Source organism: Chamaea fasciata, unplaced genomic scaffold (genome assembly GCF_029207755.1).
Source record: "Chamaea fasciata isolate MVZ Bird 193981 ecotype frontalis unplaced genomic scaffold, bChaFas1.0.hap1 SCAF_1, whole genome shotgun sequence".
Classification (NCBI taxonomy): domain Eukaryota; kingdom Metazoa; phylum Chordata; class Aves; order Passeriformes; family Sylviidae; genus Chamaea; species Chamaea fasciata.
The window spans coordinates 400,170-425,853 of record NW_027094086.1 but is presented as its reverse complement, the minus strand read 5'-3'; the positions used below and the strand labels follow the sequence as shown (position 1 = coordinate 425,853).

The 25,684-nt window shown below is 66.2% G+C and overlaps 2 protein-coding genes across 2 annotated transcripts in view; both read left to right on the top strand.

Annotated features, from left to right (window-relative positions):
• PLEC (plectin) overlaps positions 1 to 25,684 on the top strand; it is a 79,907-nt gene that overhangs the window by 36,332 nt on the left and 17,891 nt on the right. The window contains exons 32-51 of the mRNA XM_066203116.1: positions 154 to 6,480; positions 6,880 to 7,293; positions 7,666 to 7,806; positions 12,916 to 12,995; positions 13,249 to 13,369; positions 18,659 to 18,823; positions 18,963 to 19,123; positions 19,672 to 19,831; positions 19,906 to 19,990; positions 21,102 to 21,343; positions 21,506 to 21,625; positions 21,720 to 21,827; positions 21,932 to 22,150; positions 22,369 to 22,572; positions 23,032 to 23,263; positions 23,352 to 23,578; positions 23,803 to 23,925; positions 24,464 to 24,565; positions 24,671 to 24,772; positions 25,501 to 25,644. Of these exons, the coding sequence (XP_066059213.1) occupies positions 154 to 6,480; positions 6,880 to 7,293; positions 7,666 to 7,806; positions 12,916 to 12,995; positions 13,249 to 13,369; positions 18,659 to 18,823; positions 18,963 to 19,123; positions 19,672 to 19,831; positions 19,906 to 19,990; positions 21,102 to 21,343; positions 21,506 to 21,625; positions 21,720 to 21,827; positions 21,932 to 22,150; positions 22,369 to 22,572; positions 23,032 to 23,263; positions 23,352 to 23,578; positions 23,803 to 23,925; positions 24,464 to 24,565; positions 24,671 to 24,772; positions 25,501 to 25,644 (9,477 nt within the window). The remainder of the gene's footprint in view (positions 1 to 153; positions 6,481 to 6,879; positions 7,294 to 7,665; positions 7,807 to 12,915; positions 12,996 to 13,248; positions 13,370 to 18,658; positions 18,824 to 18,962; positions 19,124 to 19,671; positions 19,832 to 19,905; positions 19,991 to 21,101; positions 21,344 to 21,505; positions 21,626 to 21,719; positions 21,828 to 21,931; positions 22,151 to 22,368; positions 22,573 to 23,031; positions 23,264 to 23,351; positions 23,579 to 23,802; positions 23,926 to 24,463; positions 24,566 to 24,670; positions 24,773 to 25,500; positions 25,645 to 25,684) is intronic.
• Positions 17,188 to 18,570, top strand: LOC136303240 (uncharacterized). Its single transcript, XM_066206978.1, has one exon. The coding sequence runs from the start codon at positions 17,681 to 17,683 to the stop codon at positions 18,320 to 18,322; it is 642 nt and encodes a 213-aa protein (XP_066063075.1). The 5' UTR covers positions 17,188 to 17,680; the 3' UTR covers positions 18,323 to 18,570.

Below are 25,684 nucleotides of genomic sequence, written 5' to 3'. Positions count from 1 at the left end.
TAACCCCGGCTCTGCTCCTTAACTCTTACCTGATGGAGGGAGTGTGTGGGTGACTCTGTGCCTCCGTGCCACCCCTGCCGCCCGTCCCCCTGCCTCTACCCATCCTCAGTCCCTCCTGGGTGTCTGACCACACTGTTCTCTCTCCCACCCCAGATGCAGGTGGCCCAGCAGGCTCAGCTCCGTCAGGAGACGCAGCTCCTCCAGCAGAGCTTCCTGACGGAGAAAGATGCCCTGCTGCAGAAGGAGAAGTTCATTGAGGAGGAGAAATCGAAGCTGGAGAAGCTCTTTAAAGATGAGGTGAACAAAGCCCAGAACCTGAAGGCAGAGCAGGAACGGCAACAGCAGGAGATGGAGCAGGAGAAGCAGCAGTTGAAAGCTATGTTAGATGAAGCCAAGAAGCATCAGAAGGAAGCTGAGGAAAACGTCCGGCACAAGCAGGAGGAGCTGCAGCAGCTGGAGAGGCAGCGACAACAGCAGGAGAAACTTCTGGAAGAAGAGAACAAGAAGCTGAGGGAGAGGCTCGAGCAGATGCAGGAGGAGTACAAGGCTGCCCTGGCCCAGAGACGGGAGATCATGATCCAGACAGATGACCTGCCTGGGGAGGCGGTTACGACAACGCAGCTGCTGGAGATCAAGGCTGTGCCCAACGGCCGGGATGCAATGGACGGCTTAGCCCAGAACGGGGAGCCGGAGTTCGCCTTTGATGGCATCCGGCAGAAGGTGTCAGCAGAGAAGCTGGCTGACGCCGGCATCCTGAGCAGAGAGAGCTTAGACAAGTTGGCGAAGGGCGTTGTGAGCGTGGGCGAGCTCTCTCAGAGGGAGGACGTCAAGAAGTACCTGCAGGGCAAGAGCAGCATTGCCGGTTTGCTGATCAAGCCCTCCAACCAGAAGATGAGCATCTACGAAGCCATGAAGAAGAAGCTGCTCAGCCCAGGCACAGCGCTGGTGCTCCTGGAGGCACAGGCTGCTTCTGGCTTCATCATTGACCCTGTGCGGAACGCGAGGCTCTCGGTGAACGAGGCGGTGCGGGAGGGAGTGATCGGGCCAGAGCTGCACAACAAGATGCTGTCGGCTGAGCGGGCTGTCACCGGCTACAAGGACCCGTACACGGGCGACAAGATCTCCCTGTTCCAGGCCATGCAGAAGGATCTCATCGTCAGGGATCATGGCATCCGCCTGCTGGAGGCCCAGATCGCCACCGGTGGCATCATCGACCCCGTCAACAGCCACCGCCTGCCCGTGGAAGCCGCCTACAAGCGCGGCTACTTCGATGAGGAGATGAACCAGGTCCTGTCTGACCCCACCGATGACACCAAGGGCTTCTTCGACCCCAACACTCAGGAGAACCTCACCTACCTGCAGCTCATGGAGCGGTGCGTGACTGACCCAGACACGGGGCTGTGCCTCCTGCCGCTCACCGACCAAGCAGCCAAAGCTAGAGAGCTGGTCTACACCGACAAGGAGGCCAAGGATGTCTTCAAGAAGGCCACGGTGACGGCACCGTTCGGCAAGTTCCAAGGGAAGACGATGACCATCTGGGAGCTCATCAACTCTGAATACTTCACCGAGGACCAAAGGCGAGACCTGATCCAGCAGTACAGGACTGGCAAGATCACAGTGGAGAAGATCATCAAGATCGTCATCACGGTTGTGGAGGAAAGTGAGAAGAAGAGCCAGATGTGCTTCGAGGGCCTGCGGGGCCCCGTGCCTGCTGCTGAGCTGCTCGAGAGCAAGATCATCAACAAGGACCTCTACAACCAGCTGCACCAGGGCAAGAAGTCCGTAAAGGATGTGGCAGAGATGGAATCCGTACGGCAGTACCTGAAGGGCACAGATGCCATCGCTGGTGTCCTGGTGGAGTCTACGGGCCAGAAATTCACCTTCTACGAGGCCCTGAAGAGAAACCTGCTGAAGCCAGAGGTTGCCCTGTCCCTGCTGGAAGCACAAGCTGCCACCGGCTACATCATCGACCCTGTGGGTAACAAACTCTTCTCTGTGGACGAGGCCGTGAAGGCCGAGGTGGTGGGGCCGGAGTTCCACGAGAAGTTGCTGTCAGCAGAGAAGGCGGTGACTGGCTACAAGGATCCCTACACAGGCCAGACGGTTTCCCTCTACCAAGCACTCCAGAAGGGCCTCATCCCCAGCGACACCGGGCTGCGGCTGCTGGATGTCCAGCTTGCCACCGGTGGCATCATCGACCCCGTCAACAGCCACCGGCTCCCGCTTGAGGTCGCCTACAAGCGCGGCTACTTCGACCCAGAGGTAAACAAGGCTCTGACTGAGCTCCGAGATGATGCCAAGGCTTTCTACTGTCCCAACACCCAGGAGCACCTCAGCTACACCCAGCTGCAGAAGACTTGCCACCGCGACAAGCAGACTGGCCTGTGCCTCCTGCCCCTGTCCGACAAGGCCATCCAGTCGCAGCAGGAGGAGGTCTACACCGACAGCCAGGCCAAGGAGTGCTTTGATAAAGCAACCATAGAGGTCCCGGTGGGCAGCATGAAGGGCCAGACCATGACCATCTGGGAACTGATCCACTCGGAGTACTTCACAGAGGACCACAGGCGGGAGCTGCTCCGACAGTACAAGACCGGCAAAGTGACGATCGAGAAGATCATCAAGATTGTGATCACCATCATCGAGGAGGCAGAGACCAAAAAGCAGGAGAAGCTGACGTTCAGTGGTCTGCGTGCGCCGGTGCCAGCCAGCGAGCTGCTGGAGTCCTGCATCATCAGCAAAACCCAGTATGAGCAGCTGAAGGAAGGCAAGAAATCAGTGAAGGACCTCTCTGAGACAGATGCCGTGAGGAGATTCCTGCACGGCAGTGACTGCATTGCCGGTGTCTATGTGGAGGCCACCAAGGAGAAGCTGAACATCTACGAGGCCATGAAGAGGAACCTGCTGAGGCCCAGCACCGCCGTGGTCCTCCTGGAGGCCCAGGCAGCCACTGGGTTCTTGATCGACCCCGTGAAGAACCGTAAGCTGTACGTCAACGAGGCGGTGAAGGCTGGCATTGTCGGGCCCGAGCTGCACGAGAAGCTGCTGTCGGCTGAGAAGGCTGTCACAGGGTACAAGGATCCCTACTCGGGCGATACCATCTCCCTGTTCCAGGCCATGAAGAAAGGGCTGATCGTCAAGGAGCACGGCATCCGCCTGCTGGAGGCCCAGATCGCCACCGGCGGCATCATCGACCCCGTGCACAGCCACCGCCTGCCCGTGGAGGTGGCCTACAAGCGCGGCTACTTCGATGAGGAGATGAACCGGACCCTCTCCGACCCCACTGATGACACCAAGGGCTTCTTCGACCCCAACACCCAGGAGAACCTCACCTATGTGCAGCTGAAGGAGAGGTGCATCGAGGACCCTGAGACCGGCCTGTACCTGCTGCCTCTGCGAGAGCCCGAGAAGCCCAAAGTGGTGGAAACCACTCACATGTACACAGAAGCAGAGACACGGAAGGTGTTTGAGGAGACGCAGGTGGACATCCCTGTGGGCAGCCGGGCAGGCTCCTCCATGTCGCTGTGGGAGATCATGCACTCGGACCTGCTGCCCGAGGAGCAGCGTAAACATCTCATGGAGGAGTTCCAGTCAGGCCGCGTGTCCAAGGAGCGCATGATCATCATCATCATCGAGATCATCGAGAAGACCGAGATCATCCGGCAGCAGAACCTCACGTCCTATGACTACGTCCGGCGCCGCATCACAGCCGAGGACCTCTACGAGGCCAAGATCATCTCACAGGACATCTACAACCTGCTGAAACAGGGCTCCAAATCCTTCCGGGAGCTGCTGGATGTAGAGACTGTCTGGAAGTACCTTTATGGGTCGGGCTGCGTGGCTGGCATCTACATCCCCTCCTCCAAGCAGACCCTCAGTGTCTACCAGGCGCTGAAGAAGGGGCTGATTAACTCCGAAGTGGCCCGCTCCCTCCTGGAGGCCCAGGCAGCCACTGGCTTCATGATTGACCCCACGAAGAACGAAATGCTGACCGTTGATGAGGCGGTCAGGAAGGGCGTGGTGGGACCGGAGATGCACGACCGGCTCCTGTCTGCAGAGAGGGCTGTGACCGGCTACAGAGACCCGTACAGTGAGCAGAAGATTTCCCTCTTCCAGGCCATGAAGAAGGATCTCATTCCCAGCGAAGAGGCCCTCAAGCTCCTGGACGCCCAGATAGCCACTGGTGGCGTGATTGACCCTCACTTGGGCTTCCACCTGCCCCTGGAGGTGGCCTACCAGCGGGGCTTCATCAACAAGGAGACGTACGACATGCTGTCGGAGCCCAGCGAGGTGCGCAGCTACGTGGACCCCTCCACAGACGAGAAGCTCAGCTACACGCAGCTGCTGAAGCGGTGCCGCAAGGACGAGAGCTCCAGGCTGCTCCTGCTCCCACTCTGCGACACGCGGAAGCTCACCTTCCGCGGGCTGCGGAAGCAGATCACCGTGGAGGAGCTGGTCCTCTCGCAGGTGATGGACGAAGCCACAGCCCAGCGTCTCCAGGAGGGTCTCACCTCCATCGAGGAGGTCTCAAAGAACCTGAAGAAGTTCCTGGAGGGCACCAGCTGCATCGCCGGCGTCTTTGTGGACTCCACAAAGGAGCGCCTGTCCATCTACCAGGCCATGAAGAAGGGGATCATCCGGCCTGGCACTGCCTTCGAGCTCCTGGAGGCGCAGGCGGCCACGGGCTATGTGATTGACCCCATCAAGGGCCTCAAGCTGACAGTGGAAGAGGCTGTGCGCATGGGCATTGTGGGCCCCGAGTTCAAGGACAAGCTGCTCTCTGCCGAGAGAGCCGTCACCGGCTACCGGGACCCCTACACCGGAAAGCTCATCTCCCTCTTCCAGGCCATGAAGAAGGGTCTGATCCTGAAGGACCACGGGATCCGCTTGCTGGAGGCACAGATCGCCACGGGAGGCATCATTGACCCAGAGGAGAGCCACCGCCTGCCTGTGGAGGTGGCCTACAAGAGGGGCCTCTTTGACGAGGAGATGAACGAGATCCTGCTGGACCCTAGTGATGACACCAAGGGCTTCTTCGACCCCAACACAGAGGAGAACCTCACCTACCTGCAGCTGATGGAGCGGTGCATCACAGACCCAGAGACTGGCCTCTGCCTCCTGCCTCTGAAGGAGAAAAAGCGGGAGAGGAAGACTTCCTCCAAGTCCTCCGTCCGCAAGCGCCGGGTGGTGATCGTTGACCCGGAGACGGGCAAGGAGATGTCCGTGTATGAGGCCTATCGCAAGGGCCTCATTGACCACCAGACCTACCTGGAGCTGTCAGAGCAGGAGTGCGAGTGGGAGGAGATCACCACCTCCTCCTCCGACGGCGTGGTGAAGTCCATGATCATCGACAGGCGCTCGGGGCGCCAGTATGACATCGACGATGCCATTGGCAAGGGTCTGATTGACCAGTCAGCCCTGGACCAGTACCGCTCGGGCACCCTCTCCATCACCGAGTTTGCTGACATGCTCTCTGGCAACATGGGTGGCTTCCGCTCGCGGTCGTCCTCAGTTGGCTCCTCCTCCTCCTACACTGCCAGCCCAGCCCTGTCACGGACCCAGATCTCCATGTGGACTGACCCAACTGAAGAGACTGGGCCGGTTGCAGGCATCCTGGACACGGACACTCTGGAGAAGGTGTCCATCACGGAGGCGATGCGCCGCAACCTGGTGGACAACATCACAGGGCAGCGGCTGCTGGAAGCCCAGGCCTGCACCGGGGGCATCATCGACCCCAACACCGGTGACAAGTGCACCGTTGCCGACGCGGTCACCAAGGGCCTGGTTGACAAGATCATGGTGGACCGCATCAACCTGGCGCAGAAGGCCTTCTACGGCTTTGAGGACCCGCGGACCAAGACGAAGATGTCGGCGGCGCAGGCACTGAAGAAGGGCTGGCTGTACTACGAGGCCGGGCAGCGGTTCCTGGAGGTGCAGTACCTGACAGGGGGCCTGATCGAGCCCGATGCCCCGGGCCGTGTGTCCCTGGACGAGGCGCTGCAGAAGGGCACCATTGACGCGCGGACCGCCCAGAAGCTGCGGGATGTCAACACCTATTCCAAGTACCTCACCTGCCCCAAGACCAAGCTCAAGATCTCCTACAAGGACGCCATGGACCGGAGCATGATCGAGGATGGGACTGGCCTGCGGCTGCTGGAGGCCTCCTCCCAGTCCACCAAGGGCTACTACAGTCCCTACAACATCAGCAGCGCCGGCTCCACCTCCGGATCGCGCTCGGGCTCTCGCACCGGCTCCCGCTCGGGCTCCCGGCGCGGCAGTTTCGACGCCACTGGCTCCGGTTTCTCCATGACCTTCTCTTCCTCCTCCTACTCCTCCTCGAGTTTCGGGCGCAGATATGCGGGGGGTGCCCAGCACACCGTGGAGGTGGCTGCCCTTGCCCTTGCCCTGGCCGCATCCAGAAGCTGCGGGTGGGAGGCGAGCAGGGAGTGCCCCGGGGTGTGCGGGCCCCTGCTCCACGTGGCCTGAGACCTGCCAGCCCCCCCGAGGCGCTGCCTCACCCGCTCCGCATGTGGCAACGCTGCTGGCTAATCACTAGTATTTTTTTTTTTAATTTTGAACCTCCACTCTTCTCCCAAAGCAGTGCCTCAAGTTTAACCAAAAAAGACAAGACTAATAAATTAATATATGCGAATGTGCTGACAGTGTTTGTATATTAAGAGACAAGAGAGAACACACACTACCCTCCCCACCCCGCGTCCCCAGGAGCTGGATGCCATTCCTGCTCCTGGCCGCGCCGATCCCGCCGCTGCTCGCACACGGTGTGGCCGAGCCGGACACCAGGAAAACAGTTCCCTGTTTGGATCTAACCACTTAGCACTCTTTTGTAATTAACCTGCCGGCTTCAGCCCCTGCACCCCAAAGGAGGAGACTGCCTTGGCCCCACCCGTGGTGCACCCCACTGCAGCCAATGTGCCGGAGGAGGACATCGCGGGCTCCTCGGCACTGGACAGCCAGACACACCACACCAGCCCTGAAGCTGCTGCCTGGACCCCTTCCACGTGTCCTCAGAGTGCAGCGAGGAGGGGGCTCTGCACCCCAACCCCCAAGCTGCCCCATCTCCCTGCCTTGGCCTCCCGGCACGTCCCCACCACCACCACCACGCCGTGGAGCCGGTGCCCCAACCGTAAGTGCCGCGCTGGCGCTGCCTGGTCCTCCCTGCGGGGGGAACCTGCCTCCGCTCGCCACTTCGCCCGCCGAGGGGCTTCGCTGCGTGCCTGCCTCCGCCAGCCCACCCGCTCACCCGGGACCCGCCCGCCGCGGCCGGCCGGCCGGTCTGTCTGTCTGTCTCTCCGTGTATCTGGGAAGTGCTTCTGCTAGAGGTCGATTTCCTCACACTCACGTGGCTCCGTGACCCGTTGGCAGGCGTCTGCCAGAGCCCACACCCCAGCCTGGGTCTGTGCAGCTCCTGCACCCAGAGCCCCCTGGAGCCATGGGGGTTTTTCCTGACCCTCACAAAGGGTTTGAGGGCCATGGGACCCCTGCAGCACAGGGTGGGCCATGGGATGCTGTAGCAGCCTGGCACACGCTCTTATTAGAAATAGGCAGATTTCTGTAAACCCAGCCTCCTTTTCCTTCCCCGCGGTAATTCCTTCCCCCTGGCTCTGCCCCCCGCCCCGTGCTGGCGCTAACGCGCTCTCTCTCTGGCAGACGTCTTTTTCCAGTCCCAACAAAGACCTCCCAGTGCCGCTGGGTGAGCTCCTGAGCTGGGTCTCCGACATCAGCAGGTCGTGGACGGGCTCGAGGGGAGCCCCAGAGGCGGCAGCTGCTCGGCCGTGCTCACCTGCACAGGTAACGCCGACCTCCCCGGTCTGTCCCGCTCCCATGGCAGGTGCGCGGCACTGACGGCCGGCCTCAGTTTCATCCCATGGATTGTTCTCCCTGTCTCATCCCATCTTCTCTGTTCGCTTTGTTGTAGTGTGGCTGGATGTCCATACCACCTCCCCTCATCGCTGCCGTGGAGCCCGTCCCCCGCCCTGAGACCGCACCTGAGGACACGGGGACGTTCTCCCTCACCCTTTGCACTTGCCAGAGTCCCCAGCCAGAGACTGGGCCCACAGTGCCCGAGCAGCCAATGGCCCAAGAAGCACCTGCAGGGTCACCTGGCCCCCGTCTGCCCCACACACTCCCTCCTCCCTGGGCGTGGCCTCCCGGTGTGGTGTCGGGCTCACTGCGGATCTCCAAAACATCTCCTCCTTCCCACCTGCTCTCATCTGCCACCTGTAAACCCAGTCATGTTACCCTCCGCCTCTGGTGTCATTATTGCTCTCATTACCCCGTCTGGCTTTGCATGAGGTGCCGCTGCTCTCGGCTCCAGGGCAGTCCCCACTCCCGGGGCCCCCCACACCCCGAACGTCACTCGTTAGGACAGTGGGGGCCCATCCATTACCCAAACGCATCTCTTTTTGGGGGCAAAACACTAAACTTGTACATACCACGAAGTGTCTGTAAAAGGAGCAGTGCGGACCCAGGGCTCCCCTGCAAGGGCAGTAAAGGAGAATCCTCTGAAACCAGCCGCCAGCTCTGCGTGATCTGTTCACCCCCTTGGCCTTGCCACCTGGGCCGTGGGCTCCCATTGCCCCCTGCAGCCTCGTGCCCTGGGCTGCATGGGCTGCCACAGGTCGTGGTGAAGTGTGTCGGGGTGCCAGGGGTCTGGCCAGCTCCTGGTGCAGGTGCTGCACCTCAGCACTGGGCCTGGTGTACCGTGGTGCTGCCAGGCACAGAGCGGGGCCACAGGGCCGTCCCCAGAGCTGCCCCAGGCTGGTGGCACAGCTGGCGCTGCTGGGAGATCAATGTGGGTGCCAGTGGACCCCCGATTTTGGGGAGTGGGTCCTGCTGGTGCTGTGGGGGCTTCTGAGCATTGCTTGTATGAGGACAGACCATTGGTGGGGCTGTGGACTGGACAGGGACACTCCTCCATGGTGCTGTTCCCACATGTGCTGGTCCAGGGCCTGCTGGTGGCGTGGCCTCTGGTCCAGGGCTGTGGTGTGGGCACTCCCTTTCTGGGCACTGGGGGGCTGTTTTGGGGGAATGGCAGGGGGTCAGCTGCGAGGCTGAGGGGCCTCGGGGGGTTCAGGATGCGATGGCCTGGTAGGGCAGCAGCGTTCAGAAGGGAAAGCCTGGCAAACCTGGGGACATCAGTGCAGCCAGGTGGCTCCAGGGGTCTGTCCAGCCAGGTGAGACAGGTGCCACTGCGCAGGCTGGGCTGGGACTCCCCGAGGTGAAGGGTCACCCCCCCAGCAGTGCCAGGAGCACCAGGCACTGTGCCAGGAGCCCCAAAGCTGTCAGGAGCTTGCAGGACCCCTGCAATGTCCAGGGCCTGGTGGGATCTCTGTGCCGGGACCATCCAAGCATGTCAGCAACCCCGGGTGGGGAGGACAGGCGGGCCGGGACAGATGGCAGTGGCTGTGCAGGACGTTAATTGCATTGTCCATCAGCAATTAACCGCAGCGTCCGTCTGTCCCCACCGGTGGGATGTGGCTGTTGGGCACAGCCGGGCCGGGGGGACTCGGGGGGGGTCACAGGCAGCTGCAGCCTTTGGGGGGGGGGCTCAGGAGAGGTCCCAGAACAGCAAGACACTCCCCCAGGTGACACAAACTGCTTGGGGCCCTGCCCCACCTCACTGTCCCCTAGATATTTCCTTGTGTCCCCCAGATGTTCCAGATATTCTTTGCTTATCCCCCAACTTCCTGACTCCCCTCCCCAGGGCCAGTAAGCTCTCCTAAAGCTCACGAGACCACCAAGAGCCCTCTGACCCACGGCCCAGTCCCGTGTCATGGGCTGGAAGCCCCTCACCACCCCCCTCCCCCCGACACTGGTGGGCTCCAACTCTTTCCTGGTGAGAAACATCCCTCACTCCCAGGCCCAGCCATGGGACTCACATCCATGCGCCAGGGGGTCCCTATAGAGGGTCCCTATTCCCCAGACCCCTTTGACCCCGTGTCAGGGGCACGGGGACCCTCCCTGGTGTGCCTGGGGCAGTGGGATCCCCCCGCAGTGGCTGCCAAAGGGGCGCAGGAGGGTGAGGAGGGGGGATGCCCTGAGGTGCTGACTGCTCCCGGGGTGAGCTGGCCTCTTCCCCCGTGCAGCTCAGAGTCCACGGACACACTTCACCATCCCGTGCTGCTCCGTGTCACCCTCCTGCCCCTCTGACAGCCCCTGTCCCTCCCAGAGCCCCTTAAGCTCCGTGCGCTGGGATTGACCGGGCCAAACCCGTCACCATGGAGAACTCCACGCTATTCCCCATTTTAATGCCCTGCATGTCACCCTGCCCTGCTGCGGAGGCCGGAGCTGACCCTCCCCGCCCCCCCGAGTCAAACCATCCCTCAGCACTGCGGTGGCACGTGTGGCACCGAGCACCGCGGAGGGGTCCCTCGCTCCCCTCCCGGCGTTCGCCCACCGCCCTTCGGGCCGTGAGTGGCAGCACCGCCCCGTCCTGGCTGCGGGCCGTCCTGCGGGCCCCGTGGCCGCTGTCCCAAGCGTGTCCGCGGCCGCCGGCCCGGCCCTGCTGGCACCGAGCGGCTGCCAGCTCGCTGTGCCCACCGCCCCGGGCGCTGCTGGCTCGGTCCCCGCCGCGCCGGGAACGCTCTGTACCGCTTCTCCACAAAGCCCGACCGGCCTCTCCCACGGCCGCCCCTCGCTGGGGCGCTGAACCTCCTCACGGCCAGGGGACCCCGAGACCCCCCCCGGCCGCGCCGCTGAGGCTCGGAGCCCGGGCGCGCCGGCCAAGAGCGGCTGTGAGCCGGGGAAAGCGCTGCTGTCTCTGTGCAGGGGCCGGTGTCGGTGAATCCCCACGTTCACAGGGGTGGGAATGGGGATGGTGCTGCCCCAGGGCACCGGGCAGCCCCCAGAGCTCAGGGCCAGGCCGGCAGTGCGGGGAGTCGCTTCTCTCCCTCCGCAGCTCCGGGTGTGTTCGCTCTGGCTGTTCCCGGCAGCGCGGGCAACCCGCGGGTCTGGTGCCCGAACCGGAGCTGGGGGTGTTGCCCTGAACCGGTTCCCCCAGAGCGTGTCCCCCCCCCCAGGCTGTGGGACCCTCACAGGCGTGTGCAGGACCCTGTCCCAGCACCCGTTTGGGGTTCGCTGCTCCTCGTGGTCTCGTGTTTCTTGGCACGTCCCGACCGGAGCAGCCGGTGCAGCCGCGCTGGCACCGTGTCCGGGACGGGCTGGCAGCGATCGTCGGAGCTCCATCCCCGGCCCCAGCCCCAGCAGCCCAGGCTGGGTTTGAGCTGGAGCAGCGTTTCCCAGAGCAGAATCTGTCACCGTCTGCCCACCCGCGGTAGCAGCCTCCACCTGCCTGGTTCCCTGTGCCCACCCCCTGGCAGCAGGGCTGGCATTGTGACACTGCGGTCATGCCCTGGGACGGGGGCTCACCGCGGGGCACACAGCACCAGGGGTGGGGCAGGAGGGCTGTGGGACCATCTGTGACTGCTCTGGAGCTGCCACGAGCCCACGAGCCTCGGTGACCCCAGCTGTGCCACCCTGCTCCCTCCCTGGACACTGGGCAGGAGGCAGCAAGGTGCTGCTGGTGGCTGATCCAGCTGGTGGGTGGCACTGGTGCCGGTGCTGGGGCAGGTGGCCACAGGGTGGGTGCGTGGGTGGGTCGGGGCCCTGCTGGTGGCATCCTGACAGCAGTGCCACGAGCACACGTCCCCTGGTTGTCTCTGATGGGACTGAGCCCTGCTGGCACTCCCGCCACAAGGAACTGCTGCAGCTCCGGCACCCAGCACCTTCCTGATGCCTCTTCCCCTCGTCCAGGCATTTCACAGCTGCTCCTGGTGGGGTTCCTGACCAGACCCTGGCTGAGGTTCCTTCTGCAGCAGACAAACCCCAGGCACTCCCAGGCCCCTCGTGCTGCAGCTCCTGCTCAGCTGCCTCGTGTCACCTTCCCCGGCTCCATCCACGGCAGCAGCACCACACCACTCCTGCACCGCGGGGATTTTATCTCCCGTTTATCCAGCCCACATTCCCTGGCTTTTTCCCCTGGTTAGATATCTTGGAGATGTGGTCGTGTCCCTGCTTAGGGCTTGGGCCCGTCACCATCTCTGTGGCACCACCGCGGCTGTGCCCATTTTCCCTCACAAGATGCACAAGTGGTGCCTCCCCCTCGCTGTGCTCAGCCAGGTGATCTGGCTTAATTAACCACCCCGGTTAGCGACCAGTTAATTACAGGGCTCCGGGGCTGCGGGAGCAGCATCCCCCTCAGCCTTTGGGTGTGGGCTTGGTGTGGCCCCTCCTGCCAGTCCCTCTCTCCACTGGGGCACAAAGTTACAGCCTCCCGTTCATGCCCCGTGTCCGTGCCAGGGAATTGCTGGTTTGTAAATCTTGCTGTTTGCCTGGCATCTCCTCCCGTGGGTTGTGCGAAGCAGCTGCACTTGCAGCATCTGAGGAGCATCTGGTGTGAGACACCGCTGCCCCGTGCCAGTGCAGGGGGTTTTCCACGGGTCACTTTGTCCTTGGTCATTTTTTGCTGGGGGTCAGTTTGCTGTGGCTCGGTTAGGGCTCAGGAGGAGCTGGAACGTGGCTCTGCAGTGCACAGAGCAGGTGCAGGGACACCAGGGACCAGCTGTACTCCCAGGAGGTGGCAGGGTGAGTTCTGGGAGTGATGCCCGCTGAAAAAAGGTTGGGAAATCGGGGTGTACCACAGGAATGCAGAGGAGCTGGAGCCAAGCCAAACCCCGCAGGTACTGCTGACGGCACAGGACACACATGGAGGGCACAGGACACACGTGGGGTATCCCGGCCAGGGCAGCTCTGTCCCATCTGCCGGGGGTGGGCTCTCCCTGGGGAGACACAGCAGCACTCCAAACCCCCACACTGGTATGACAGGGGCAAGGCTTTGTCCCCTTGTCCCCTGCCCCTCTGCCAGGACCTGTTCCCACCGTCCCTCTGCCCTCCTTGCAGACGCACCGCGCTGCGGGGGACGCCGGGCTCGCTGCAGAGAGCGTGGAGGGGTCACCGTGGGACGGGGAGGAGGCGGAGAGGTACGGGCGGCGCCGTGCCGGGAGCTGTGAGCTGTGCCTGGGTGTTCGCACCCTGACGGGGGAGCCGGTGAACCCTGGTTCAGGAGTCGGGGCCAGGGCTGGGGTGGGGAGGGTGGGCGTGAGCACAGGTGTGAGCACAGGTGACGCACTCGGTGCAGGTGGGCAGCAAGCCTGGAGTTCAGGACGGTGCGGGCAGAGGGGGGACAGCGGCCGTGTCCCCCCACAGCCTGGTGTGTCTCTGCTCTCTCCCTAGAGCCTGTCTGCGGTCAGAGCAGAGACTGGAGATGCAGGAACAGCTGCTCGCCCTGCGGCACTGGCTGGACGCCGTGGAGAAGCGGCTGCTGGCGCTGCCAGAGCCCGGCACGGCTCTGCAGGTAACGTCTGGCTTGGGGTGTGACCGGGCCGTGCAGAGCCGGGCAGGACCAGCTCACGTCTGCGCCGAGCCTGGTGAGGTCTTGGTCCTCGGAAAGGAGGAAAGCATCCTCAGCTGGCTGGGAGAGCCTTCAGCCTGACACCTGCCCCGGTGTCAGGTCTCCTGTCTCTGGCTCCTGCTCCCCAACCCAACAGTGCTGCCGGCTTGAAGCCCGTGGCCCTGAGGGTACTCGTGGTGTCACTCGTGGTGTCACTGCTCGGGAGCTCTGCTGGTCACGGGGCCACCACCTGCACCATGTGTAGCCCCAGCTCACGGTGCTGCTGCCTGGGGAGAGCGGCCAAACACCTGGGGTGTGCTAGAGGTGTGCGGCTGTGCACGGGGTGTGCAGGTGTGCATGGAATGTACAACCAGGTACAGGGAGTGTGCGGCTGTGAACAGGGTGTACAGGTGTGCACGGGGTGTATAGTCAGGTACAGGGGGTGTGCGGCTGTGCACGGGGTGTACAGGTGTGCACGGGTTTTCCAGCCGAGCACAGGGGGGTATACAGCTGTGTGAGGGTTGTACAGCTGTGCACGGGGTGTGCAGCCAGGCACAGGGGTTGTGCAGCTGTGCATGGGGTGCACAGCTGGGCACAGGGAGTGTGTGGCTGTGTGAGGGGTGTACAGCTGTGCACGGGGTGCACAGGTGTGTGAGGAGTGTACAGCCAGGCACAGGGGGTGTACAGCTGTGTGAGAGGTGTACAGCTGGGCACTGGGGTTGTGCAGCTGTGTGAGGGTTGTATGGCAGTGCATGGGGTGTGCAGCCAGGCACAGGGGGTGTGTGGCTGTGCACAGGGTGTGCAGCTGGGCTCAGGGAGTGTACAGCTGGGCTCAGGGAGTGTACAGCTGCGTGAGAGGTGTACAGCTGTGCACAGGTTGTACAGCTGAACGCAGGGGGTGTACAGCCGAGCACAGGGGGTGTACAGCTGTGCACTGGGATGTGCAGCTGTGCATGGGCTGTGCAGACAGGCACAAGGCATGTGCAGCTGTGTGAGGGGTGTACAGCCAAGGACAGGGTGTGTGGCTGTGTGAGAGGTGTACAGCCGGGCACAGGAGGTGTGCAGCAGTGCGCTGGGGTGTACAGCCGGGCACAGGGGCTGTGCCCTGCTCGGGGCAGGACCTCTGTGTGCCCACGCCCTGGCTGTGCAGCCCTGCGCTGCCCTACGCACCCTGCCCGGGCGCGGAGCCACAGCGGGAGCGGTGCAGTGGGGGCCGCCGGCAGCCCCCTCCTCGCCGCCCCGCTCGCAGCCCCTCGCCGGCTCCTTTTGTTCGAGGCCTGGCCGGCACACGGGCTCCCTCGGCACACATGACGGCACAAACTGAAAGGGCCATTCATCCCGGCCCCGGCGCAGACAAAGCCGAGGCCGCACAGAAACCCACCCGGCTCCCGGGATCTGAGGCTGTGGATTCCAGCCGACCGCTCCCGCCCGGTGCCCCGCGCCGGGCTCCTCTGCCCGGGGCGCCCGTGCCACCCCGAGCCCGGTACCTGGGGCTGCGGAGCGTGCCGGGCGAGCTGCCGGCGGGCGCGTGGGACGGAGGTGGCGAGCGGCTCTGAGCAAAGAGCTGCAGCCTCAACCCCCCTGCCCAGCTTCTGCCCGGCAGGTCCCGGCTGGGCTCGGTGGGTGCCGTGGGGTGCCCGGAGCACCGCGGGGCTCGGACCCGTGCGGGGATGCCAGCAGTGGAAGCTCTGGGGAGGATGATGCGGAGCTGCCGCAGGACGGTGCGGAGCCACCGAGGCCCTGGCAGATGCTAATTCCCGGCAGCGTCTCCGGCAGCAGACAAAGCCCCCCGGCACCGCCGCCCGCCGCTCCCAGGAGACCCCAGGGAGCCCCATCCATCAGCGTGGCCGACACGCCTGCAGCGGCCCCGAGGCTCCCGGGGCCCAGAAAGGGGCACCCATGCGGCTCTGTGGGGCAGGACCCCCGCCCTGGGGGGCTCTCAGTGGCTCCGAGGCCGCAGTGCTGGAGCTGAGCCGGGGCAGGATGGGGATGGGGCTCACGCCACGGGCAGGAGCAGCCCCCGGCCGGGCACCTCCGGCTGCCCCCTGGTCCCTCCAGCACCCAGGGTGGCAGCGAGGGGGTTCTGGAGACCCAGGCCTGGCTCTCAGGGTGGGCTTCACTTTAACATCTTAACAGCCCGGCCTGTCCCCCCCCCCCAGCCCAGCCCAGCCCAGCCCAGCCCAGCCCTGCTCCACTGAGACCCCCGGGCCCTTGGCTGAGGGGCCCCCGCACCCAAAGAGCCCCAGGGAACGGGGCCAAGCCCCTCAGTGACGGCAGCACCCACTGCCTGGGGGGCCACAGCCAGGGTGGGGGGTGCCGGAGGTGGAGGGCTGTGACCCCGTGCGGCTGCGCTGTCCTGGGGCTCCTGTGAGGCAGCACAGCCCGGGCCGGTACCGGCGCAGGTGCCGGTGTCGGTGTCAGTCTGGTGCCGGTGCCGGAGCAGTTGCCGGTGTCGGTGTCAGTGTCAGTCTGGTGCTGGTGCCGGTACCGGCGCAGGTGTCGGTGTCGGTGTCGGTGACAGTGTCAGTCTGGTGCCGGTGACAGTGTCAGTGCCGGTGCCGGTTTCGGTATCAGTGTCAGTCTGGTGCTGGTGCCGGTGCTGGCGCAGGTGCCGGTGTCGGTGCAGGTGCCGAGGCAGGTGCAGGGGCAGCAGCAGGTGCCGGTGAGAGAGCGGTGCCGGAGCAGGTGCCGGTGTTAGTGCCGGTGCCGGTACAGGTGCCGCTGCCAGTGCGGGGTGCGGGCCGCCGCCCCCCCGGGCGGCGCGGGGCGGGCGGTGGGCCGGCGCCGCCCCTCCCCCGCGGGATGGCTGCGGGGCCCCGGGGGTTTCCCCGGTAACGGCGGCGATCGGCTCCCGGAGGGTTAACGGGGGCGGCGGTGTGTCCGGGGTCAGACTGAGCCCCGCCGGGCCGGGGCCGGTGCCGGTGCGAGAGTCTCCGCCCGGTGCCCCCCCCCGCGCCCCGCGCTCCCCCCGCGCCGTGGGCGCGGCGCACAAAGGCGGCGGGGCCGGGGCGGCGGTAACGGGGACCGAGTCTCCCCCCGCCGCCTCAGCCCCGCTCCCCCGCACAGCCCGGGCCCCCCCGGCCCGGTAACGGCGGCGGCGGCGCCCCCGGCCCGGCCCCATGGGCGCCCGAAGCCGCCGAGGGGTGAGTGCGGGGCGGGGGCCGCGGTGTGTGCGCGGGGCCGGGCGGGGTCCGTGTCCCGCAGCCCCCTCCCGGGGGCGGGTGGCGCGGGTCGGGGTGTCCCCAGGTCACCCGGGCAGCCCCGCGGGACCCCGACACGCGGGTGCGGGGGGGTGATGGGGTGGGAGTGCGGTGCTGCACCCACCGGGGTGAGCGTGTCGGGACCCCGCCGCGGGTGTGTGTGTGCGGGGACCGCCGCCAGGGTCGTGCCCGCGGCGTGTTCCACGGCGTGCTGGGGGCTCGGGGCGCGGGGCACGGCCGCGGTGGGCGCGGATGGGTGCCCGTGCGCCCCCCACGCGCGTCCGGGGGCTGCTACAGGTGCGTTTCGTGTCACGGCTGATGCAGGTGTGGGGGTCACCGAGCAGCGGTGTGAGCGCGGGGTGTGCCTGTCGGGAGGTGTGTGCACACGGGTGGGAGGGAGCGCGTGGGGTTGTGTGTGTTTGCACACGTGTGTGTGGCGTGTGCGTGTGTTTGCACACGTGTGTCTGTGTGTACACACGTGCACAGGGGCGTGTGCCCGGCCGGGGCCGGGTGTGGGGCCGGGGGTAGCGGCACTGCGGCTGCGGCGAGGAGCGGGGGGTGGGCTGCCGGGGGAGGGTCCTGCCGGGTCACGCCGGGGATTTATGGCTGCGGCAGGGCTCGCGGGCCGGGGAGGCCACCTGCCTGTCCCCTGCCCGCCCCCCACCGCCCTCAGCCCGCCGTCCCCCCCGGGCAGATGCTCCTCACTCCCGGCTCCTCGTTAATCCAACGGCACAAGGCGATGCCGGGCGGGAGCATCTGCCTCTCTCTCCCCTGCTGCCCCCGCCGCGTCTCCTGCCGGCATCCTGGGCACTGCCGGGGGGGTCCCTCGGGGTCCCCTCCCTCCGCCAGGCCCCGGTGACAGTGTCACCTCCCTGTTCCGGTACCCCGGTTCTTGGCAGCCCTTTGCCGGGGGGCCAGGACCCCCAACACCCGAGGTCAGGCAGCCCCGGCAGCGCAGGGGAGTGAGGAGGGGGTCGCTCCGACCTCAGGCCGGCATCAGGGGGCGGCCCCGGTAACGGAGATCCCCCGGCTCATTGCAGGCCGGGATTTGAGGCGGGGGCCCGGCGCCCGCGCCATGGGGAACTCGGTGAGCCGGCCCAGCTGCCTGGGCGAGAAGAGCCGGCGGCCGGAGGAGCTCCTGCGGGAGCCGGGGCTGGACGCGGGGCCGCCATCGGCCGGAGGCGTCGCGGAGGCCTGGCCGGGGCTGCTGGAGAAGGCGCCGGTGCCGGTGGAGAATGGCTGGAGCCCGGTGCCCGGCGCCGCCCGGAGCCGGCCGGGCAGCCCGGTGCTGCGGCGCAGCCAGTCCGAGGTGGCGGTGCAGAACGGGGGCGCGGCCGCCGTTCCGCTCAGGGGGCAGGCGGGGGGCGCAGCCTGGACCCCGCCCCGGGCCGGCGTCCCCCGCGGCACCTGGTCCTGGAAACCTGTCACCACCCGGGAGGTGACGGAGGTGACCGAGGTGACCGAGACCATCGTGACGGAGATCGTGGAGGTGACCGAGTACCCGGCGGGTGAGAAGGGTGGCGAGCCCGTGGTCACCCGGACGGTCACCGTGCTGACGGAGTGCGTGGGGGAGCTCGCTGCCGCCGCTGCCTGCGCCGGACACACGGACGCCACTGAGGTGACCGACGGACAGGGACCCTCGCTGGGAGGACACTGTGCCACACCCCGCGCCACAGGGCTGCCCCTCCGGCGTGGTTTTCTCCACAGCGAGGCTTGACCTCCGTGTCCCCTGGCCGGGGCTGGTATGGAGTCGCTGTCCGTGCCCTGGTGTGGCTGGGATGGTGACACCCCTCGTGCTGGGCACCCAGGACAGGGAATTCCCTCCCCTCGGCTTTGGCCCTTGGGGTCTGGAGGGATCCAAACGGCTCAGGGCGTGCGGCCCCTGCTTTGGGGAGCCCTGTGAGAGACCGCAGGGAGGCCCCCCACGGGCTGGACAGGGTGTCACTGTCGCCGCTGTCACCTCGGGGAGGGGACACGGGGTGGGGGCTGCTGCCCAGCCCCATGGCTGCCCTCCACCCGCCCACACGGGCCGCTCAGCCACCTCTCCCCACAGGTGTCCTCACGGGCCGTCCCTGCCCCGGAGGAGGCGGCGGAGCGGGGCCAGGAGACGCTGGAGCGGCTGCTGGCCTGGGTGGCCGACATGGAGGAGCTGGTGAGCAACCAGAAGCCGCCGTCGGCCGAGGCGAAGGTGGCGAAGGCGCAGCTGGAGGAGCAGAAGGTCAGCGGGGCCGGCCGGCGCGGACCGCCCACGCGTGCCCTGCCCGGGGATTAGGGGCCCCGGGGTTCCGGTGGTCCTGCCGAGGCGGGAGGGCCGCACGGGGGTCCCCGGCACAGCGCGTTGTGCCCCGTTCCCGCAGCTCCTGAGGCGCCTGCTGGAGGAGCGGAGGCCGCGTGTGGAGCTGGTGCTGCAGGACAGACCGACGGCCCAGGGCTCGGGCTCGGCGGCGCCCGAGGGCAGCACAGGCCTCGGCAGCCTCGGGGAGAGGTGGGAGAAGCTGATGCAGGAGGCGGAAGCCAGGTGGGTCAGGGGCCGCGCCCTCATCCCTGGACTGGGCATCTCGGTCCTGCTGGCACGGGCTGTGCCCGCTGGTGTCCCCCACACGGGACCCCGGTGACACCCTGGCGTCCCTGTGCTCTGCCCCGCTGTCACTGTGGCCACCGCGAGGGAGGGACTGTCCCCATCGCATGTGCTGGGGCTGCATAGGAGCAGCAGGTCTGGGGCTGCAGCGGGTCTGGGGCTGCACAGGAGCAGTAGGTCCAGGGCTGCACAGAAGCTGCATGTCCAGGGTTGCACAGGAGCAGCAGGTCCAGGGCTGCAGCATGTCTAGGGCTGTACAGGAGCAGCAGGTCTGGGGCTGCAGGGGGTCTGGGGCTGCACAGAAGCTGCATGTCCAGGGTTGCACAGGAGCAGCGGGTCCAGGGCTGGTCTCACGGCCCGTCCCACTGGTCCCTCTGTGGGGACAGTGGCCTTGCCGTGTCCCTCACTTCAGGGCACCGTGGGCACCCCGGTGTGGGGGGACTCGCTCTCGGGGCTGCCCCTGCCCGGCTCACCCGCCCCCCGTGCAGGTACGGCTGCCTGGAGCGGATCCTGCCGGCAGCCCAGAGCTTCCAGGAGGCCGTGGACGCCTTCCAGGAGTGGCTGGGGGCCACGGAGCGGCAGCTGGCCCAGCTCTGGCGCGCTGACGGCTGCGTTGGCCGCGTGCAGGACGCCCACCAGCAGACCCAGGTGGGCGCGGGGTGGATGCAGGGTGGGTGCAGCATGGACACAGACACCTGTGTCATCGCTGGTCGCCGCTGCAGGCCCTCTGTGAGGAGATCCGCGGGCGGCTGGGAGAGCTTGATGGGGCCCTGGAGAGCGGGCAGCGGGTCCTGGAGATGGTCACAGGTGAGTGGCCGTGGCTGGGAGGGGGGGCCGCAGGGTCAGGACCACAGGAGCGGGGATGGGATGAGCACAGACAGCGGCAGCCCCCCCCGGCCAGGAGGGGACCCCTGGGCACTGGGGGTCTTTGGGACGTGTTGTTCCCCACCGGGAGGGGACTGTGGTGTGCGAGGGGCTGACAGCACCCGTGGGATGCAGAGGGACCAGGGCAGAGCCTGTGGGTCAGGGCCGTGGTGGGTCAGGGCTCACCAGTGCTGAGGTGCTGCTGGGGAGATGGGTTTTGCTGGCAGTGAGATGAGAGGCCAGATCTGGGTGTGGGAGCAGCAGGAGCTGGGGTAGGAGAGGGGAGAGGTTGTCACTGTAGGACATGAAAGAAAAATGGAAGACTCCAAGTATTTCAGAAGGCAGAACATAGAAAAAACAAAGCTTTTATTGTTTAATTCTTGCTACCTTTTATAAGGTGTTCCAATACAGACATAACATGGTTGGTGAATAGGAACGACACCTCTCTAATCCTACTGGTTAAACCAGAGAAACAGCAAAACACCACCTGGAGAAAGATTGTTCTGAGAAAGGAGAGTTGTTTGCCAGGATTGTTCTGGGAAGAAACTTTCTCGAGACATTTTTCCTTGGGGAAAAAGTTAGCAGCTGCCAGCAGGCTGAAATCTCTCAGACCCAGAAATGTCAGGCCCACAAGAGGTCAGGACAGAGTGATGGTCCCGTGGCTGGGAGCTGTCGCTGTGGCCAGGGATGCCAGTGCATTGGGGCACTGTGACAGGTTGTCGCAATAGGACACAAAATAAAGATGCTTGACTCTAGTCAGGAGGCAGCAGAAATCAGAAGGGTTTATTTACAATTCATTCAGCCCTTTTATCACGTGCTGGGCAGAGAAATCACGTTAGTGGTCCATAGGGCTGACACCTCTCCCGTTGGCTGAGTGACAGAAACAGCGAACAGCACCTGTTGTTACGGGGAAAAGAATATGGTTTACACAAGGTTGTTTTAGGAAAAAGAAAACTGTTGAAAAGTTTCCCCTAGGAAAAGCTAGCAGTTCTCAGGCTCAGAAAATATCAGGTCCACATCAGGTGACACTGACGCCGGTGTCACGCTGCCACAGGGGAGGAGGCCCAGCTGACGCAGGAGAAGATGGAGTCGCTGAGGATGCGGTACCTCATCGCGGGCCAGAGCAGCGCTGACACCGCCCACCGCCTGGGGCAGACCCTGGAGGCCTCGTCCCGCCTGGGCACGGCCCCCGAGGACCTGGCGCTGTGGCTGAGCCGCATGGAGAAGGAGCTGGGCGAGCAGGAGGGCCAGCAGGACGGCCAGGAGCCCTCAGTCACCGCCAGCGACAGGGAGAAGGTGCGCGACACCCTGAGCGCGACACATTCCTATCTGCGGGGACAGTTTGGTCTGGCTGGGACGTGCTGGTTGTGGCACAATCCCGAGGGGATCCGTGCCCCGAGGCGGCTGTCCCGGGTGCTCTCACACCCTCCCTGGCTGACGTCCGTCCCTCTGCTGCAGTTTGAGCAGGTCCTGGAGTCGCAGCTCGGCCGCGTGGCCGGGCTGGCCGAGCGGCTGGAGGACATCGGCCGCGTGCGGCTGGACGCCGAGGCTCTCCGCTCGCAGCTCTCCGAGCAGAAGGTGGGTCTGCAGCAGCGCCCGGGGCTCCCTGGGGTGCTCCAGCGGCGTCCCCACCCCTGTCAGAACCTGGTACCCACCTGCGGCTCCCTTCCAGCTGCTCGCCGCCGAGATCCTGCACTGCCGGGGGCTGGTGGAGCGTCTGCTGAGCTTCTCGGAGCCGCTGCTGCGCCGCTGCCCCGAGTCCCTGCGGCAGCGCCTGCAGGTGAGCCGGGGAGGGTGACGCGGGGACGGTGCCACCACCCGGGGGACGGCCCCGTGTGTCCGTCCCCCCTCCGCTGCCACGCCGTGACTCCTCGTCCCCCGCAGCCGTCGGTGCAGGCGCTGCGGGAGCGCACGGAGCGGCTCTCGCTGCGCAGCGGCGCCTGTGCCGTGCAGCTGGAGCACGCCCAGTCGCTGCTCGCCCAGTTCTCCGAGGCCCTGGAGGAGCTGCTGCCCTGGCTGGAGGAGACGCGGGCCCTGGGGGTGCAGCTCTCCCCCAACGCCATCAGCTACGAGGCCTTCAAGGAGCAGCAGGCGCTGCTGCAGGTGAGGGCAGGGGCAGAAGGGACTCGGGTTGGGAGCGGGGAGGTGACGGGATGGGGGCGGCATCGCTGTGGGGACGGTCGGGCTGGGGCACCCAGCGAGCAGGAGTCCCCTGGGAGGAGCAGCACACATCCCTGTGGGGTGTATCCCACGGGAAATATCCCGCTCTCCCTATGGGGTGTATCCCACGGGAAACATCCCACCCCGATTCACGCTGCTAGAGCCTGCGAGAGGCCATCGCCGAGCACCGGCCGCTGGTGGGGAAGCTGCAGCGCGTCTCAGGGCAGCTGCTGGAGCTGAGCCCCGAGCAGGGAGCGCCGTTCCAGCAGCGCTGGCAGGAGCTGGAGGAGCAGTACGGCCACATCCGCGAGCGGGTGCGCCAGGCGGCGGCTCTGCTGGAGGACGCCCTGCCCCGATACAGCCAGGTATGGGGCCGGTGGTGCGGCCATACAGCCAGGTATGGGGCCTGCACTGCCATACAGCCGGGTATGGGGCCGGTGGTGCGGCCATACAGTCGGGTATGGGGCCTGCACTGCCATACAGCCAGGTATGGGGCCGGTAGTGCGGCCATACAGCAGGGTGTGGGGCTGGCACAGCCGGGTATGGGGCCGGCCCTGGGGCCATACAGCCGCATATGGGGCCGGCACTTCCATACATCCGGGTATGGGGCTGGCCCTGGGGCCATACAGCCAGGTATGGGGCCGGTGGTGCGGCCATACAGCCGGGTGTGGGGCCGATCCTGGGGCCATACAGCCGGATATGGGGCCGGCCCTGGGGCCATACAGCCGGGTATGGGGCCGGTGGTGCGGCCATACAGCAGGGTGTGGGGCCGGCCCTGCCCTGGCCGGGCAGTGTCACCTCGGTGTCACCGCGCTCGTCCCCAGCTCTCGGAGCGCATGGACCTGCTGCTGGAGTGCCTGGAGCGGCTGCAGAGCCGCCTGCAGAGCCAACCCCCGGTCCGCGGCGACGCCGCCCACCTGCGGGAGCAGATCCGCGACAACAGCCTGGCCCTGGGCGAGCTGGACAAGCTCGGCGTGGCCCTGGAGGGTGTCCGTGCGCAGGGCGAGGAGCTGCTGGCCACCATGCAGGCCGTCAGCTCGGACGCCGCGGCCAGAGGTACCGGCACGGAGAGGGGTGGCGGGTGATGCGTGTCCCCGTCGGGGCTGCGCGGGACCAGCGCCCCGATGATCCCTGTGCCCCGCAGGGATCCAGGAGCGGGCGGCGCAGCTGCTGTCACAGTGGGGCTGCCTGCGCGGCCGCTGCCAGGAGCGGGAGCGGTGGCTCCGGGAGCTGCTGGCGCTGGCCGAACGCTTCTGGCACGGCCTGTCCGAGCTGGCCGTGGCCCTCGGCGACACCCAGCAGCTGGTGCTGGGGCTGGAGGAGGCCGGCGGCGAGCCCGAGGCCATCCGCACGCGGCTGCGAACCATGCAGGTACGGCCGGGCAGGGGCGTGGTGTGGGCAGTGTCCTGGGCGGAGTGAGCAGTGTCCTGGCGTGGGCAGTGTCCTGGGCAGCCCCCGGCGTGGGCAGTGCCCTCGGGTGACAGTAGGCAGTAGGCAGTGCCCTAGGCATCCCCGAAGTGGACAGAGCCCTGGGCACCCCCAGCGTGGGCAGCCCTGAGCCCCGTGGGCAGCCCTGAGCCCCGTGCCCCGCACAGGCGCTGCGGGAGGAGATCGACGCGCTGCAGGGTGAGCTGGACACGCTGGGCAGCCTGGGCGTGGAGCTGATGGCGTCCTGCGGGGACCCCGACAAGCCCGACGTCACCAAGAGCCTGGACGATGTGAGTGCCCTCGGGGCTGGGCGCGGAGAGGGACGGGGAAGGGTGGGGATGCTGCTTGTGGGGCGGCGCGGCCCCAATTCCCAGCAGTGCCACTGACCCCCCGACCCCCACTCAGTGCCCCTGACCCCGGACCCCACTCAGTGTCACTGACCCCACAACCCAAACCCTACTCAGTGTCACTGACCCCGCCCCCCAAATCCCACTCAGTGCCCCTGATCCCACACAACTCCACTGATCCTGTGCCCAGGCACTCCCACAGTGTCCCTGGTCCTCAGGCCTGGATGTCCCTGTGGTGCCACCCCTGTGCCCCGGCCACCTCCCTGCCGCCGGTGACCCCCACACCCTGACCCCCCCGGGGCACTGCTGACCTCTGTGCCCTGCCCACCCTGACCCCCCTGCACTGTCCCTCCATGCCCCACTGACACCCTGCCCTGTCCCCCCGTGGCCCCACTGTCCCCCCGTGGCCCCACTGTCCCCCTGCCCTGTCCCCCCGTACCCCCGTGTCCCCCCGTGGCCCCACTGACCCCCGTGCCCGCAGCTCTACTCCTCCTGGCACAGCCTGAGCCGGGCGTGGACGGAGCGGAACGGGCGCCTCGAGGAGCAGCTCCAGGCCGCCCTCAGCTACCAGGACACCATGCAGGTGGGCGCGGGGACCCTCGGGGGAGGGCGGTGTCACCTTGCTGTCCCCACTCAGGGGCGTGAGGGAACACGGGACCCCCCCAACCTGTCGTTTTCCCGACGCCAGCGGCTGCTGGAGTGGCTGGACGCGGCCGAGCTGCGCATCGCCGAGGAGTTCCTGGTGGGCGGGGACCTGGACGTGGTGCAGCAGCAGCTGGCGGAGCTCAAGGTGCCACCGTGTGCCACCCCAAAAGAGCCCCGTCCCAAACAGCCCGAACCCCAAACATCCCGATCCGAAACAGCCCAAACCTCCAAACACAGCCCCAACTCCCAAATATCCCAAACATCCCCATCCCAAACATCCTGAACCCCCAAACAGCCCAAACCCAAACAGCCCGATCCTCCAAACATCCCCAACCCCCAAATACCCCAACCCCCAAACATTCCAATCCCAAACTGTCTGATCCCAAACAGCCTGAACCCCCAAATATCCCAAACCCAAACTGCCCGAACCCCAAACATCCCGAACCCCTAAACATCCCAAACCCACAGAGACCCCCGAGCCCCCCACAGGGGCTCACGCCCACCGAGGGACCACTCGGGCTCCCCAAAACCGCCTGACCCCAAAGTCAGCGTGACCCTCAGTCCCACACAGAGCCCCAGGCCCAGCAGGACCCCCCAAAGCCAGACTGACCCCAAACTCTGGGGGGCTCCGAACCCTGGCGGGACCCCCCCAATCCCAATGGGACCCCCAACCCCAACGGGACCCCAATCCCAATGGGATCCCAACCCCAACGGGACCCCAACTCTGATGGGGACCCCCAACCTGGCCCCTACAAGTCCCTGAGGTGTTTGGGCACCCCCATAGGGGCAGCTGGGGTGCCGTGGGTGCCGTAGGGTGGTCAGATCCTGTCCCCTTGTGTGGGGCCAGGCTCACCCCGCGGCGCCCCCCGGCAGGAGTTCAAGCGGGAGCTGTACCAGTGCAAGGTGGACGTGGAGAGCCTGAGGCACCCGGGGGGCGCCGGGCAGGACCCCCCGGCCCCGCTCAGCGACTTCCGGCAGCGCTGGGACCACCTGGAGGAGGAGATCGTCAGCAGACAGGTGGGCGGGGGGCACGGGGCGGGGCCGGCGGGACGGGAAT

Coding starts and splice junctions, on each gene's coding strand:
- LOC136303240 (XM_066206978.1), top strand. CDS start 17,681: ATGGGGAACTCGGTGAGCCGGCCCAGCTGCCTGGGCGAGAAGAGCCGG.